This window comes from Protopterus annectens, chromosome 8.part0 (genome assembly GCF_019279795.1).
Source record: "Protopterus annectens isolate FY-2018-M chromosome 8.part0, PAN1.0, whole genome shotgun sequence".
In the NCBI taxonomy this organism is placed as follows: domain Eukaryota; kingdom Metazoa; phylum Chordata; order Ceratodontiformes; family Protopteridae; genus Protopterus; species Protopterus annectens.
In genome coordinates this window covers 782122251-782137806 of record NC_056741.1, presented here as the reverse complement: position 1 = coordinate 782137806, position 15556 = coordinate 782122251, and the positions used below count along the sequence as shown (strand labels likewise).

The window sequence follows — 15556 nt, the reverse complement described above, 5'->3', positions numbered from 1 at the left end:
CAAGAAATTTCCACCTTTGCTGGTAGGTCTTGGTTTACAGAAAGCATCTGACAGAGTAAGCTTGAATTTTATGAATAGGGCAATTGAAGTATTTGTATTCCCTTATACAATGATAATGTTCATTTGGGAGGATAAATGAAGGATCAGAGGCAAGAATTAAAGTGGGAGGGTTCTCCTCCTATAACTTGTGTTTGAACAGAGGAACGAGGCAGGGGTATCCCATTTCCACTTTGTTAAACATTTTCTTCACATTTAGATCACTGGCAAAGAAAATACGGAACTCAGAAATTCAAGAATATAACTGGTGTGGTAATCAAGAAAAGTTGGTTCTATTTACAGAGGATACTAGTTTGTATTTGATAACTCCAGAAAAGGACATTTCAGTGTAGCAGAATATTTTGAGACAGTTTCAAAAGAAAGGCTACAGCTGTAAATTATGAACTCACTCATAACTTGGTACAGCAAATACCATATTTATGGGGGCATGATAAGGTAAAGCATTTAGGAGTATGGTTAAAAAACTGTTATTACAGCTAAAAATATGTGGGAAGAGATTAAACAATAAATAAAAGGTAATAAAAAAAAACTAAAAAACTGGAAGATCTTGTTTATGGTTACGGATAGCAAGATACATGCAGTAAAAATGTTTTTTGTGACTTTAGTTTTATTTACAGATCAGGCATGTTTCTTTCATCCAGAAGAAAAGTTGTGGACAATAATTAATAAAGAACCAAAGGAATTCATCTGGAAGGGAAAAAGGGCAAGAGTTATGCAGGATAAGCTGATCCTCCCAGTAGAACAAGGTGTTTAGGATTACCAGATTTGAAGGAATAGTTTAGAGCTCCTCAGTTAAGACTCATACAAATAACACAAGCAGAAGGCTATAATTCAAAGTGGAAAGGGATGGTGATGAAGAAAGTGGAGGGGGTTTAGAAATAAGGAGAGAGTGGAATATTGGATGCAGATCCTTATCCAGAATAATAGTCACCCTAAAGAGTATTATATTCACAAAGCTGCAAAAAGTATTCTTAAAAACTAAGCCAACATGGGGCGAGGAAATTTTGCCAATAGTGATGACTGCAAGTAGGGATACAGAAAATAGGCAAGAGGGTTCTGGAATTTACCGGGGAAAAATTGGCAAAGGAACCATGTATTGGAAATAAGTACAGAGAAAAAGCTAATACAGAGGGATGAGGCCGGGAAGAAGTCTGGACTGTAGGTAAGAGACTGCCTTCCCTATTAGGAACTGACATCAGAGTATAGGCAAACAGAAAGGGACAGGGGAGTTTCAAGCGAACTATCTGCTTTGGTAGAGTTTTTAGTTGAATACAGAACAGAAGCTCCAGTTACAAATGAGATGATTAATAATTAGTAGGGCATATAAAATACTGCATGATAACTATAAGAATCAATCAGAGGAAGTATAAAACGACTGGAAATAGACACTGAAAAAAAAATTAAAAGCGAACATTAGGAGGACATATGCATAGCTCCCAAGTATGCAACAAAGTCCAGAAGACTTATGTTTTTTGCTTGGAAGCATTTGCATATGTGTTTTTATACCCAAAGCAGATTTCCAAGATTTTTTTCCTCCAGCAGACAGTAAATGTTGAGGTGTGATGGGGAAGAAAGAGGTAAATGGAAAATTTTTTGGCAGTGTAGAGAGATTTAAATAATTCCTTACAGAGTACTCTGAGAATTACTTGGGGAGCAAATAGATTTAATTAAAGAAATTATTCTTTTCAGGTGGGACACAGGATCCGAATTGCTGAGACATAGTAAGGCCTTAAGTTTAATTCTGTTGTCTGCCAAAAAAAAAACAATAACTAGAAAATGGAAATAAAAAATTGAAACCAGCTGTATTTTGAGTACTGAATATTGTAAAAGAGATAGAAGAACTGGAAGATGGATCTTTAGAAGAGGGAAGGAGTAAACTACAAGAAAATAAATTGAATTTGTGGGAACAATACATGCAGAATAATGTTCAGGAGGAGGAGTGAGGCATATAATGCAGGAACTGACTGATTAATGTAATGTTAGACTGAAAGAGTTGATATAAAGAGAGAAAACTTGTAATGCATAAGGTGTGTAAATGGTAAAAGGTGTTCAAAAAAGAAGCTTAAAAAACACAAGCTTTTCAAAACAATGGATAAAAGTAGAAGTACAAATCAGTTCACTCAAATCATGTAATTATCCAGTCCATATAATATCTTCTGTAATAAGTCTTGCAAACAATTACCCCACTATCAGTCATTTTAATCATTTATGTATGTAACTAATGCATTACAATTACTCTGCATGGAATACTACATTGTTAGCATAATGTATGTACTGTGTAACATGTTTTACCAAATTCCTCAGGTTGTGGCTGAAAAGGATCCCTTGATCAGCCCAGCAACCCAATTAGCAAAGATGAAAAACTAAAAAAATCCTTACCTAAAGAATGAGCGGCTATTTTAGAACTGAAAAATCGGCCTAGTCCTAGGTCTCCAAGCTTTACTACTCCAGTTGCTGTAATGAACACATTAGCAGGCTTTATATCTGCAAAACAGAACAAAAATGTTGATAATAATTGACAAAACAGAAAAACAAAGTTTGTATCTAACCAGACAGTACAGGCCACTTTGTGGGTATGAAACAAAGGCCATTTTTACACTATAAGTTCTAAACAAAAACATCTGTTTCATGCTTTTAAAGTCTACAAAATTTTCTACTGTGCCACTATAGTAATTTCTACAAATGACAATATTCTAGCTAAAGAAATAGCAGACCTTCAAGCTCATTATCAGAAACTGTTCCAACTCTGCGACATGTCAATATGAAGCAGATGGCATTCTACAAGTTCTCTTACCTGCAAAGGTAAAGCAGAATTTTAAATACAACAACAAACCTGGACAGTGCATCCCAAGCTTTTTCTATGGCAAAAAGTCCACACTCCCACTGTCACCTGCATTCGTATCTGATGCCATACAGCGATAAAGTTGTTCTCTCAGTTGACACAAGCTAAGCATAATGCTGACAAGAGATTTTCAGTTACGCATCAGACCTATAAAGGAGGGCTTTAACAGTGGGAGCACCAACCATTTGCTCTACAATGTGATGGGGCTTTAGATAAGCCTGCATCTGCACATAATGGGTCCAATGTTTCTGTTCCTTTAGCATCCACCTCAGGTTAGCACTGTAGCAGTAATACCAACAATGTCTTCCCCAGAGAATGCAGGAGGCAGCTGAAAACCACTTGTTATCTACCCACCTGGACATTCTTCCTATTCAAGACCACTAATCAAACTCATCACCAGCAGAACACACTATTACAAAACGTACTGAAAAAAGGTGTCAAAAACGGGTCAGAAAATAAGGGTGATGTAAGGGGATACAGCATGTAATTCTTAATGAGCTATTCCCAACATAAGGCTATGTAGTACACTGTAAGCAGTACTCAACAGTAACAATGGGTCCTGCAAGATAAATACAGTGTAACTAGTACGATTCCAGACCACAGTGAATAGCCCAATCACAAAATCCCCACTGCTCCAAATCAATAACCACACAATATACAAGTGGTGTGTTCTGCCTAGTACAATCTTCACGACGGTCAGACTGAGTCCCCTGCCAGAACTGTAACTAAATTATAAGGCACCCTGCACAGTAGTCTAAACTAGTGCCACTCTACACTTAAAGATGAGGAACAAATAAGAAAAGGGAAATAAAAAAGGTCTTCTAAGTTGAGTACAAGAAAAACAGCTCCACTGTAATACTATCAAGCTATTTGTTACTTGCGTCACATGTAAGAAGAAGCTTGCTACAGTTACCACCATACACTTACAGCTTCAGTCGTGATCCCATATGCAGTAGGGGCAGTCACTTACAAAGCTGTGATATCCTTGCATCTTTCTAAATCAGTGGTGGTACTGCACTTTTGCACCAGTCATACCTGCAAACAATCTTTCTAGGGCAGATGCCACCTTTACCTCACCCTAGTTACAGTTCTGCTCCCCCCCCCCAATTGCAAAGAATTCTGCAAAAAGGTCAGCACATTTCTAACTACAGTAAATCAAAGGGAGGAGATATACATTGACTGCCATTTCTGACACTGTACTCTATCTTTGCATAACTCTTTATTTACATAATTCACAAATCTCAAACTACTGATGGGGGAAGGGGCACCTGCTTGGATGGCCACTAGAATGAGGTGCATAATTCTCAAACTGTGCAGTCATATCACCCATTCTGTCTTGATCTATGAGAAGAGTATCAACAATAACTGGTTGAAGTCAATGTTTACTTCCACGGCAGCAACTAATTGGGCTTCTGATTTAGGCACACTGTATTGAGTAAGAATAACTTAACGACTGGCCAAAGAGCTAAATGCCTTAAAGAAAAAGTTGTCAATACACATACACATTACTCATTAATGAGCGTTTCTTTTTTTTTTAACGAATTGCTTTACATCTTAAGATAAACAATGGTCAAATAATTCATAAAATAAGACCTGGCATACCATGGACTTTCTTCAAGGCTATTAAAGTACAGTTCTGTAAGTAAACTTATCATAACAGTAGATGTTCAAATAATCACTGCTGCAGTAGCCTTAGCTATATGGGTTATATTCTGCCAAGGATATAACACACAGCCAGCTTCCATGGCTTCAGGGCACCTTCCACACACCCAAACTGTCAGGCAGTTTGAGCTGGGCTGACTAAAAGACAAGTGTGGGTGCCAAGCCCTTCAGAACTTTCCTGACGACAGAGAGATGGAGGCGTTGCTCTGAAAGGGCAATGCTAAGAAAAAGAATGTCTACACCTGGACATAAAAAAACACAGCAAAAAACAAGGGGGGTGGAGGGAGGAAGAGCTACTGCAGCAAAGATCATTCCAGCATATTTTGTTATGGTAAGTTCACTTATACAACTGTACTCTGTTCATCAGAATGATCACTGCTGCAGTAGTCTTAGCTATATAGGTAGACTACCCTAGCTTAGAACATTTGGGCGGTGGAACAGGAAGAGTTCAGGAGCCCCTTGAGAATGGTCTGTGCAAAGCATGATCTAGACTAGAGAAGAAATCAAGCTTATAGTGCTTTACAAGAATAAGTACAGAGGACTAAGTTGCAACTTCTAGAATACTTCTAAAATGCAACCCTTTCCAATAACTCTGGTAGAATGGGCCTTGATCCTGCCTACAAAAGTTTTGTTGTGGAGAGTATAACAAAAAGTAATAGAGTTAGACAAACATTTGGAAACGGTCTGTTTTAGCAAAGATTGTCCATTCTTCTTAAATTCACAAGAAAAGAACAACTGATTTAAAGATCTGAAAGTTTTACCTTTATCAAGACAGTACAAAGTTGCCTGTAAACATCCAAGGTACGGAATATCCTTTCTCCCTCATTTTTAGGTTAAGGAAAGAAAAAAAACAGGGAGATGGATAGTTTGGCTTCATGTAAACTCAGATAACACTAGCAAAAAATATGCATAAAAGGAGGACTAGCGCTTAAAGAAACCCTTTCCCTATGTAAAATAAGACAGGGTCGACTCACCATAAGAGCTTGCAAAACAGATACCCTTCTGACAGAGGTCAGAGAAATCAGTAAAACTGTTTTCTATCTTAAGAAACCCAAGTCAAGCAGGTACGCTGGTTCAAACAGAGCTACTGTTAGTTTCTCTAACACAAAATTAAGATCTCCAGGAGGGTGCAACAGCTTTCTTGGAGGCATCTTGTGCAAACCCCTTTTCAAAAACATTTTGACAAGAAAAAGCATCGAAAGAGGAGGGTCCATGGGAAAACAAGCTGAAATGGGCGATAAATTAACTCGGAGTAAGAAAGGCAGTAGGACAGTAGATCACACAAATATTGTAAAAAACAGAAAACAATTAGCCCTGAATGGGTGTTGGTTATGTTGTTGGGACCAACTAGAAAACTTTTTCCACTGCAAATATATGACTTTCTATTAGTATGATTTTTTGCCTCCATTAGCACCTTCTGCATGTTCTCAGTAAACAGGTGCCAAAAAGGAATAAAGATCCTGTGATGATGTGAGGTATTGCCAGCTATGCCAGGAGAAGAGCAGTGGATGTGAAACACATGCCAGCATAGCTAGCTGGAGTTTTGTAAAGAATTATATGTCACTTTTATATCAAACTGATTTGTACAGATGCTTGTGTTGAAAAATGAATTTGTAATGCTGCTTGTGTTAAAATGTAACAACATTATGTCCTGCTGGACGGAAAAGAAACATACATGCATGTCATACTGTAGTACTGTAACTGATTAAATATCTATATTGTAACAGAGGACACTGGAAGAGAAGCAGTTAAGCTCAGCCCCAGCAAGCTTTTAGAAAAATATCCTGAAATTAAATTACTTAATTTGGGCCATAAAGGTTATACCTCACAGGTCTCAATGCAGCCAGAAACAGAGACAATAAGTCTGTACTAGGAAGCCTTCTGTGTTGTCTTTAGCAGTGAAATAATTGATACCCTGGAAAGGTGGAAGTGTTGAAATGGTTTTATGGCTTCCAGATGCTATAAGACAAGCTCTATCTATCTGTGTGTATGGAAACCACGTATGTGTGGGATTCTGGTTCAGTTTCTAGTAAAAGGGGTAGTATGTAAACCAGAAGTTAGACAACCAGATGTATGTGATGTCATTCTGTAGTCCAGCACTGAAATGATGTTTTAATATTAGATAAAACAGAAGACTGAGAGAAGTCTGTTTTTGGAACCTGAAAGAGAAGGATCTCTCACTAACTTCATCTTGCCTTGATAAAACAGAAGACTGAGAGAAGTCTGTTTTTGGAACCTGAAACAGAAGGATCTCTCACCCACTTCATCTTGCCTTGCTTTAGTAAATAACCAGGGAACAGTAATTCTTTCGATCAGTCAGGGAAATATAGTAAGAGTAGTTCAGTACTGTTTTTCTGAATCTGTGTGAATGTATTCATCTGTGTTAGTTTAATATTTCCTGTGCTTGAAACTCTGATGTTTATTGTAAATAGATATTTAATAATTTCATGTTCTTTTATTATTTATCATTAAATATATTTCAACCTTTTGTTGTGGCTGATCTTTTAGAGAATGTTTTAAACTTTGGGAGTACTTGTATTTAATTGGTGACACTGTGATCACTCCTGAAAGCCTTAATGCATTGGTCAAACACTACCCTTTGTATTAGCATTAATTTTATTCAGTATAATTGGGTACCCTTGTAAGAGCCTTAAAGTAGGTGGATTTGGAGTATCTGGTGGCAGTAACTACCTTATAGTCTGGGCAAAGGGTAGCAGAGTGAGTAAATCTATGCCAGCCTTTCCCCGGTGTGTGTGTGTGTGTGTGTGTGTGTGTGTGTGTGTGTGTGTATGTGTGTGTGCGCGAGAGTGTGTCAGCTACATGGAGCAGGGCACAGACACTGGCTTCACAGTGAGAGTGGTAGAGGACTTGGATTGAATACTCAGCTGAAGACTCAACTCTACAGCTATGCGAGTGGGCGGGGGGGCGGGACTGAGTGTTTTCCCTGTGTGCTCTTAAGGGAAACTGTGCTTGGTGCAGACCGCTGCATCTGGAAATACTGTAACTATTGTTCCAAGTTAACATCGCTCACCGGTGTCAGTGGTAAGGATTCAGGCTCTTTGATTACTGGCCCAGAGGAGGGACGCCACAGGCCTGATCATCCAGGCAGTCAAATGAAGTTGACTGGTGTCAGGGTGCAACAAACACCCCTGTTCTTGTATGAGTAGACCCAGTTTGTGAGGAAGCTTGGGCAACTGCCCCTGACCACTTCCAAATAATGAGGAAACCATGGCTGCCTTGGCCAGAAGGGAGCCACCATAATCATTCTGGGAGATTCCTTCCAAATCTTCAGAAGTATCCTGGATAATAGGAGAAAAGGTGGAAAAGCATATCAGATGATTCTTGTCTAAGGAAAAGAAAAGGAATCTGTCTTCCGAGCCTTCTTGCATGGAGTCCTGGAGCACAATCTTGACAGTTGACTTTTCAGTCAGAACTCAAAGAGCAACCTAAGGAACTCTCCACAGAGATCTTGGAAGACCTTCTGATCTAGTTTCCATCTGTGAAGGTCTGCCTTTGTCCAGCTCAACTGGTCTGCCACACACCTCTGCTCTGACTAGATGTAGGATGCCTGTAGAGTGGGACTCTGCTGTGAAGTTATATCCCCAGCTAACATGGCTAGTCTGCTGACAGGGTACAACCTGGTATTCCCCTTGCTTGTTGATGTACTACTACATGAATGTGGTATTGTCTGCAACAACTTGATGGGGTCCCAGGGAACAAAGACAATACAGAGTTGAGTACCTAGAGTAGTGTGAGCATCTCTTAAATGTTTATATGTTTACATATATCCATGGTGTCCCACATAGTTTGCACTCTTATCACTCCGGAAAATGCTCCACAAGCAAAGTCAGACGCGTTTGTGGTGACTGATTGCTTTGGTATAGGGAGGGAGAAAGGAGAGACTCTAATTTAGAAATATATGTTGTCTCCATCAAGTGATTTCCCTTTTAACAAACCCTGGCACTGGGATCTGAAAAGACAAGGGATGTTGGTGATGGGACCGAAGAGACTTCAGATAATACCGTATCATTCTCATGTAAAGTCTTGTCACGGGTAACACAAGAATCTTAGAAGCCTCAAGACCAGAAATCCTGAGGTATTCTCTCAAAGTGACCAAAGTCTGAGTAAAAAACCCTAAAATATATCTAAATATAAATCTATTTTTTCCTATGTAAGAACAGCTCTTTGAACTGCGGTATCTAGTTAACATCCCAGAAACACAATCCTGTGAGAAGGAGTCAAGAAAGTAATTTGAATGTTCTCTTCATACGGTCATAGGAGATTACTAGGCTAATGGCTCTGGAGCCCTTACAGGCCTAGCTAAGAGTTAATCCCAAAAAGAGAAACATCAATCAGTACATGTTGCCCCTGTCAACGAGGGACATAGGTGGAACCCCGGGGACAAATCTGTAGTTGCCCATTCACTCATCAAGGTTGCACTTGAAGAGGGTCAGCAATGTATTTTGTTTGACCTGTAATGGGGAGTCTATTCCAGAGATGGGGTAGCCTTTGGGAGACAAACCTGTCTCTCCAGCAAGTTTTGTTAATGTCACATATCAGATTTAAGCCTTTCGATCGGGTACTACGTGAGGAGTTAGACTTACGGATATGGAGCACCTCTAGTACAGCAAGGTCTGAGACTGCCTTGTAGGCGAGACACAGATTACCTCTGAGCAATCTGTATGATACGGAGTCGAGTGATAGTGATTTGAGCCTGTCCACATAGGACAGTTGTTGGAGGCCATGAATTCTTTTTGTGAGGTATTTCTGTGGCCTTTCCAGTTGGTGCAGGTGTTTGGAGAGGTGTTTACCAAATGGGGCACTGTACTCAATTACTGGCCTAATGAGGGAGGAGTACAGAGAGGTAATAACCTTTTTTCTGGATGCAATCCCTTTACTTATGAGATGAACCAAGTAAAAGGTTTTTCTGACCACTGTCGCTACATGATGGTCAAATGTGAGATTGTTGTCAACTTGTGTACCCAGGTCTCTCAACACAAGTTGTGTGCTTAGGGGGTTGCTGCTAATGTGGTAATCAGTAGAGGCTGTGATTTTGCCTAATGGTATGATCATACATTTTTTTACATTTAAATTAAGGCCATGACTTTGGCACCAGTCATTTGTTGCTGTGAGACCCTCTTGAAGTATGTTAACATCATTTGGAAAGTCAATGACAGCACCAAACCTACAGTCATTCACAAACTTGGACAGCCACAGGCCTATCTGTCGTTGCCTGGACCTCTGAGAAGTAGATGCCAAACAAAAGGGGTGTCAGGACAGATCCCTGGGGGGCACCACTAGTGACAGGTCTGCTGTCGGAGGTAATGGCACCTATTTTGACCTTGTGGGTCCCATTTAGCCACCCACCTGATGAGACAGGGATTTACACCAAGTTCTGTTAGCTTTTTGATGATGCTTGAGTGAGGGATTGTGTCAAAGGCTTTGGCCAAGTCAAGGTAAGCAGTATGTACTGACTTTCCTTCATCCAGTGCCTTGGTGACAGTCTCAAAAAAGTCAACCAGGTTCAGCAGGCAAGATCTGCCCCTGACGAATCAGAACTGGGTGGGGGCAAGTCCTTAGAGATCGTCTATGTCCTTGTTTGTGAGGTCCATAATAATACGCTCCATGTCCTTACATATCAGACTTGTCAAGCTAATGGGGTGAAAGTTTCCAGGGTCAGAAGTGGCACCACCTTTATGCAAAGGGATGGCAATGGCAGTTCTCCACTCTGCTGGAATGAAGCCTGTATGTAGGCTATGGTTGAACAGGGTGCTCAATGGCGAGGCTAATCTCTTGGTATCCCAGCTTGTGTAAGAGATCTCTAACCCAAGAGAAATAATCCCGACACTTTGAAAAAGACTCTGCAAAGATAAGCAAGTCATCTGAATATGGAAAAATGCGGATACCCTGTGGAATTAGCTATAACTGGAACTAGACACTTTTGTGAGCCCTGTAAACACTGTTGGTGCAGTGGATAGTCCAAAGGGTAAGGCAGAGAACTGATAATGTGATCCAGGCACACAAACTCTCAAGATACTCCAGAAGTAGTGATGAATAAGAATGTGATAAACACCTTTTATATCTAATGTTACAAGGAAACTTGAACGAGGAAGACAAAGTAGCAGATTACAAAGTGACATCATTTTGAATTTAGGCACTATACCAGGTTTAGGAAAGAAGATCCAGAACTATTCTCCAAGCATTTTCTATCTTTGGCACTAAAAGCATCCTTGAATAAAACCCCCTTCCCACATGGGAAGGAGAAAAGGTTCTATCATGCCCTGCAATTACATGTGATACTTAAATACAAAGTGAATTTCTGGGTCTTTGTCTTCTTCTGAAAAGATTTCAAGCCTGCACAAACTAAAGAAGCTGGTGACTCCATGCTGGGCGAAGAAAGTAAATTATATATATATATATATATATATATATATATATATATATATATATATATATATATATATATATATATATATATATTGTTTGCAAGGGACAGAGCTGCTTTCTGTTTTATTTACTCCATTGTGTTTTCTGTTTTAAGGAATCTACTTGGCCTGGTGTTTTTGTTCTACATGAAAGATAGACACTTAAATTATCTAAGCTGCACATTTCACATATGTTTTTAATGGTTACATTGCTTCTTGAGTGATACTGAAATACACAGTGAAATTATTGGTCTTTATCTTTTTCTAAAAAGATCTTAAGCCTGCATAAACTAAAAGCACTTCTGGTGATTCCCTAACAATGCTTCCCACCCACTCTTCCCTTCATTGATCTGCATTTTAAACCTGGTGATTTTAAGCTGCCCACCCCTACTGTAAATTGAGCTTAATAACATCCTTCCTTTTACACTGCTGTTGACAGCCTGAATTATTTGCCCTTCATTGTGCTTATACTGAAAAGTGCATTTTGCCTCTCATTGCCTGTCCTACTGATTTACTTGCTCTGAATTGTTGGATAAAGTAGTGTATTTTACATCTAGCAAGCACTTGTTTTTACATAAAGAGGTCAGTGGATTTTGCATCTAGTGCAATGGAAGGTAGCCTGGTCTGTTTAGGTTGGGGAAACACTTGAGATTTCTGCATGTAGTTTTAATTAGCTGGAGGGCTTATGCATCAGCTTATCTTGTTTTTAGTACATTTTTAAATACTGTACAACTGAGTGGCTCTTGGCTCATTTATACAAAATGAAGTACTTTTACTGAATAATCACACTTTTATAAGCTGACTGAAGTACAATGCTGTATACGTACCTAAGTTTGTGTAGCATTTTGTATCTTTTAAGTTTGTTTGTGGTAGCATTTCACTCCGGACACTCCTTTACTGTGCTTTTATATTAACAGGACTGGGATTATTCATCTAGTGGCAGTCAGGTGTTTACCTGCTCTATCTGAGCTAGGAAAGACACAAAAGGGCTCTAAGTAATTTTTTGTACTTCCTTATTTACTGTGACTGTACTTTAGCAGTTAAAAAACTGCACTGTCTTCTGCTGCTTTAAGTAGCTAATTGCACTATATTACACTGCATATGTTAGCTGTAGGTAGCTTGTGTGGTCTTGTTACACTTGGGCTCTAAACAAGCTACATTAAGAAGGTGTTTTTCTGCAACCTTGTGGCTGAAATGAGCTGATCTAACCTATATGAGTTGGTGATTGCTGGTGTGCTTTCTTGATTGGTAGCTTAAAACTTGTATCTCTTTGCTCATATTTAAGTCTCACATTTGTGCAGTGCTGCTCTTGGCACAGAGGTGGTTAGCAGCTCCCTGTACAGAAGCAAAAGTTTAGCTCAGTTTTTTCCTAAACAGCTGTCAGTGAAACCCTTCTAAGCGTTTTTGCTGTTGTAACAGCAACTCAGCTGCACACTGAGCAGTGTTGCTTTATTGATCAACTTTAGCCTAAACAAAGTATAGGTCCCTCTTGTAGTCTCGGTGCTAGAAGCAAAGTCTTATCAACCCACTCCCTTCTGTAATAAAAAGTAGAGTTGTGTACCTACCACAAATGTAGATGTTCGAGTGTATTCACTGTTGCAGTCATTACCATTGGGTTATCCTGCTGGCAGGCTACCCGCAGTCAGCCTGAGTTCCAAAGTCTAGGTCCGGCGTCGGTTGCTGTCACCTCTTCCCTGATGTCAGTGCGCCAGGGGTATAAAAGATGCAGCCGACACCATTTTCTTCAGTTTTTCTTGCCCCAGATGTCAGGTGCCCCTAAAATGGTAGGCTAAATAATGCCAATAAGCATGCATACACAAAAAACAACTTCTTCTTCATCTACAAGCAAATACACCACATAGGTTGTACAGAATAGAGAAGTACAGATAAGTTCCAGCAAGAAAAAGGGGAATGGTGGGAGGTAACTTGGACTGCAACAGTGAATACCCTCGAACATCTACATTTATGGTAGGTACACAACTGTACTATGTTCATTGTATTTCACTGTTGCAGTCATTACCATTGGGTTGAATCCCAAAGCTACAGTTGGGAGGCTGGTGCTAAATTGGATTAGGAGAGGCTATAAAGTCCTGCAGAACTGCAGTGGCAAAGCCTGCCCTGGATTTAGAGTAGAGAGGTAAGTGATAGTGCTTTGTAAAAGTATGCACTGAACTCCAAGTTACAACCTCTAAGATGTCTTCGGTTGGTACTCCTCTGAGGAAGGCAGCTGAAGTGGCTGCTGCTCTGGTTGAGTGTGGCCTAATGCCCTTAGGCACTGATTTGCCATGCTGTGAATAGCAGAAACGAATGCAGTGGCCTATCCACTTTGAAATAGTCTGTTTTGAGATAGGCTTCCCTTGTGATCCTGCAGCATATGCCACTAGAAGTTGTTCAGTTTTTCTGAAAGCTTTGGTTCTGTCCAAGTAGAAGCGTAGCTGCCTGTGAATGTCCAAAGTCTCTCACCCTTATTCTGTGGGTTTGGGTAAAAACTAGGCAAATGAATTGTTTGTTTAAAGACCACACTGGACATGACCTTAGGCATAAATGTAGGGTATGTCCTTAGAGAAACCCTGTCCGGATGGAAAATGATAAAAGGTTCCACAGCCATGAGTGCCTGTAACTCTGAGACTCGTCTAGCGGAGGTAATTGCTAGGAGCAGAGCTGTTTTCCAGGATAAGAATTTTATATCAGCTATACAGGCTGGCTCAAACGGAAGCAGTGTGAGTTTCTCCAAGACATAGTTGAGGTCCCATGCAGGTACTGGTGCTCTCCTTGGAGGTGTTATGTTTTTGGCCACTCTGAGGAACTGCCATAGTAATGGATGAGAAAAAATAGGTGCTTTTGTATTGTAATGAGCTGAAATAGCAGAGGCATGAATTTTAATTGATGAAAAAGAAAGACCTTTGTCCAGCATCTCAGTTAAGTATTGCAAAATCTGAGGAATATTTGGAGCACATGTGTCAATACCTTGTGCCTGGTTCAAAACACAGAATCTCTTCCATTTTTCTGCATAAGATTTTCTGGTGCTAGGCCTCCTGGCCTCCAAAATAACATCCATCACTGCTTTAGAGAGAGATGTGTCTTGAATGACTACATTATACGCCCTGCTGCCAGGTTTAAGGTCCTGAGTTGGCTGTGCAGTATCATACTGTCTTGTTGGGTCATTAAGTGTTGAATTCGAAGTAATGTCCAAGCTGGGCATTGAGACAAGCTCTTTAGGGTTGGGTACCAGTGCTGGCGGGGCCAGTCTGGGGCAATCAGTATAATTTTTGGCTTCTGTTGTCTGGCCTTCAGGAGTACCTTGGGGAGGAGAGGCAGAGGAGGAAAAGCATATACTGTTAGGGTTTTCCAGCTGAAGGATAGCGCATCCACTTTCCATGCTTGCCTGTGATAAATCCTTGTGCAGAATCTCTGTAATTGGTAGTTGTGATGAGAAGCAAATAGGTCTATGTCCGGGCATCCCCATTTCCTTGTTATCATGCTGAATACTTGTGGATCCAGTTTCCACTCGTGGGGATCCATTAGGTTTCTGCTTAGTTCATCTGCCAGAGTATTTATCCTTCCTGGCAGGAATTGTGCTTGCAGATGTACTTGGTAGGTCAGTGCTGTTTCCCACAAGCTCATGGCTAGTCTGCAGAGGGGGTAGGAATATGTGCCCCCCTGCTTGTTTATGTACCACATGACTGTAGTATTGTCCGTCTTTATCATTAGTTGTCCCGGATGAATTATGTCCTTGAAGGCTGTCAGGGCATTCTGAACAGCTAGCCTTTCTTTTTGATTAATATGTAGATGCATTTGACTTGTGGACCATGTGCCCTGAATACATCTTCCTGCCATATGGGCCCCCCCCCAGTTATAATGTGATGCATTTGTTGTCAATGTCTGCCTGGCTGTGGGTAAGGTGAATGGATGTCCCGTGTTGTGGTGACAGGCTTTTGCCTACCATCAAAACTCCTGTTGCAGGCAGGGAATGAGGGTAATTATTGTTTCCAGGCTGTGGCAATGTTGAGCTCAAACACTTTTTAGATACCATTGAAGTTTCCTCATAAGCAGTCCTGCATATGGAATTAGTAGTATGCAGGATGCCCAAAGCTTGCAGACTTTTTCTTGCAGATAACTGGGTCTTTGTTGCCAACATTTTGAAATAGGTAGTCAGTTGTCTGTGCTTGTCTGGCATGAGATAAGCCATCTGGGCAGTTGTATTTAAGCTTGCACCCAGGAATATTATCTCTTGAGAGGGTACGAGTTTTGATTTCTTTTCGTTTACTGTGTACCCTAGACCTGTTGGTAATCTTTTTACAAACACCAGATGCTGTAGTAGAATGTCCTTGTTCTCTGCTTGTATAAGGCAGTCATCCAAGTAAGGATAGATTTGCATTCCTCTTTGCCTGCAAAATGCAATTACTGGTGCCAGGCATTTTGAGAAGACCCTGGGCGCAGTAGATAAGCCAAAGGGCAGTGCAGAGAATTGGTAGTGCATTGAGACAGCTATAAATATGAGGTACCTTCTGCATGATTGTCTGATTGGGACATGCAAGTATGCCTCTTAGGTTTAAAGTAACAAGGCAAG

At 40.3% G+C, this 15556-nt stretch overlaps 1 protein-coding gene across 1 annotated transcript in view; it reads right to left on the bottom strand.

Moving 5' to 3' along the window:
- The window catches only part of NEK7 (NIMA related kinase 7), a 1336142-nt gene that overhangs the window by 556815 nt on the left and 763771 nt on the right, over positions 1–15556 (bottom strand). The window contains exon 7 of the mRNA XM_044080252.1: positions 2437–2541. Coding sequence (XP_043936187.1) covers positions 2437–2541 — 105 coding nt within the window. The remainder of the gene's footprint in view (positions 1–2436; positions 2542–15556) is intronic.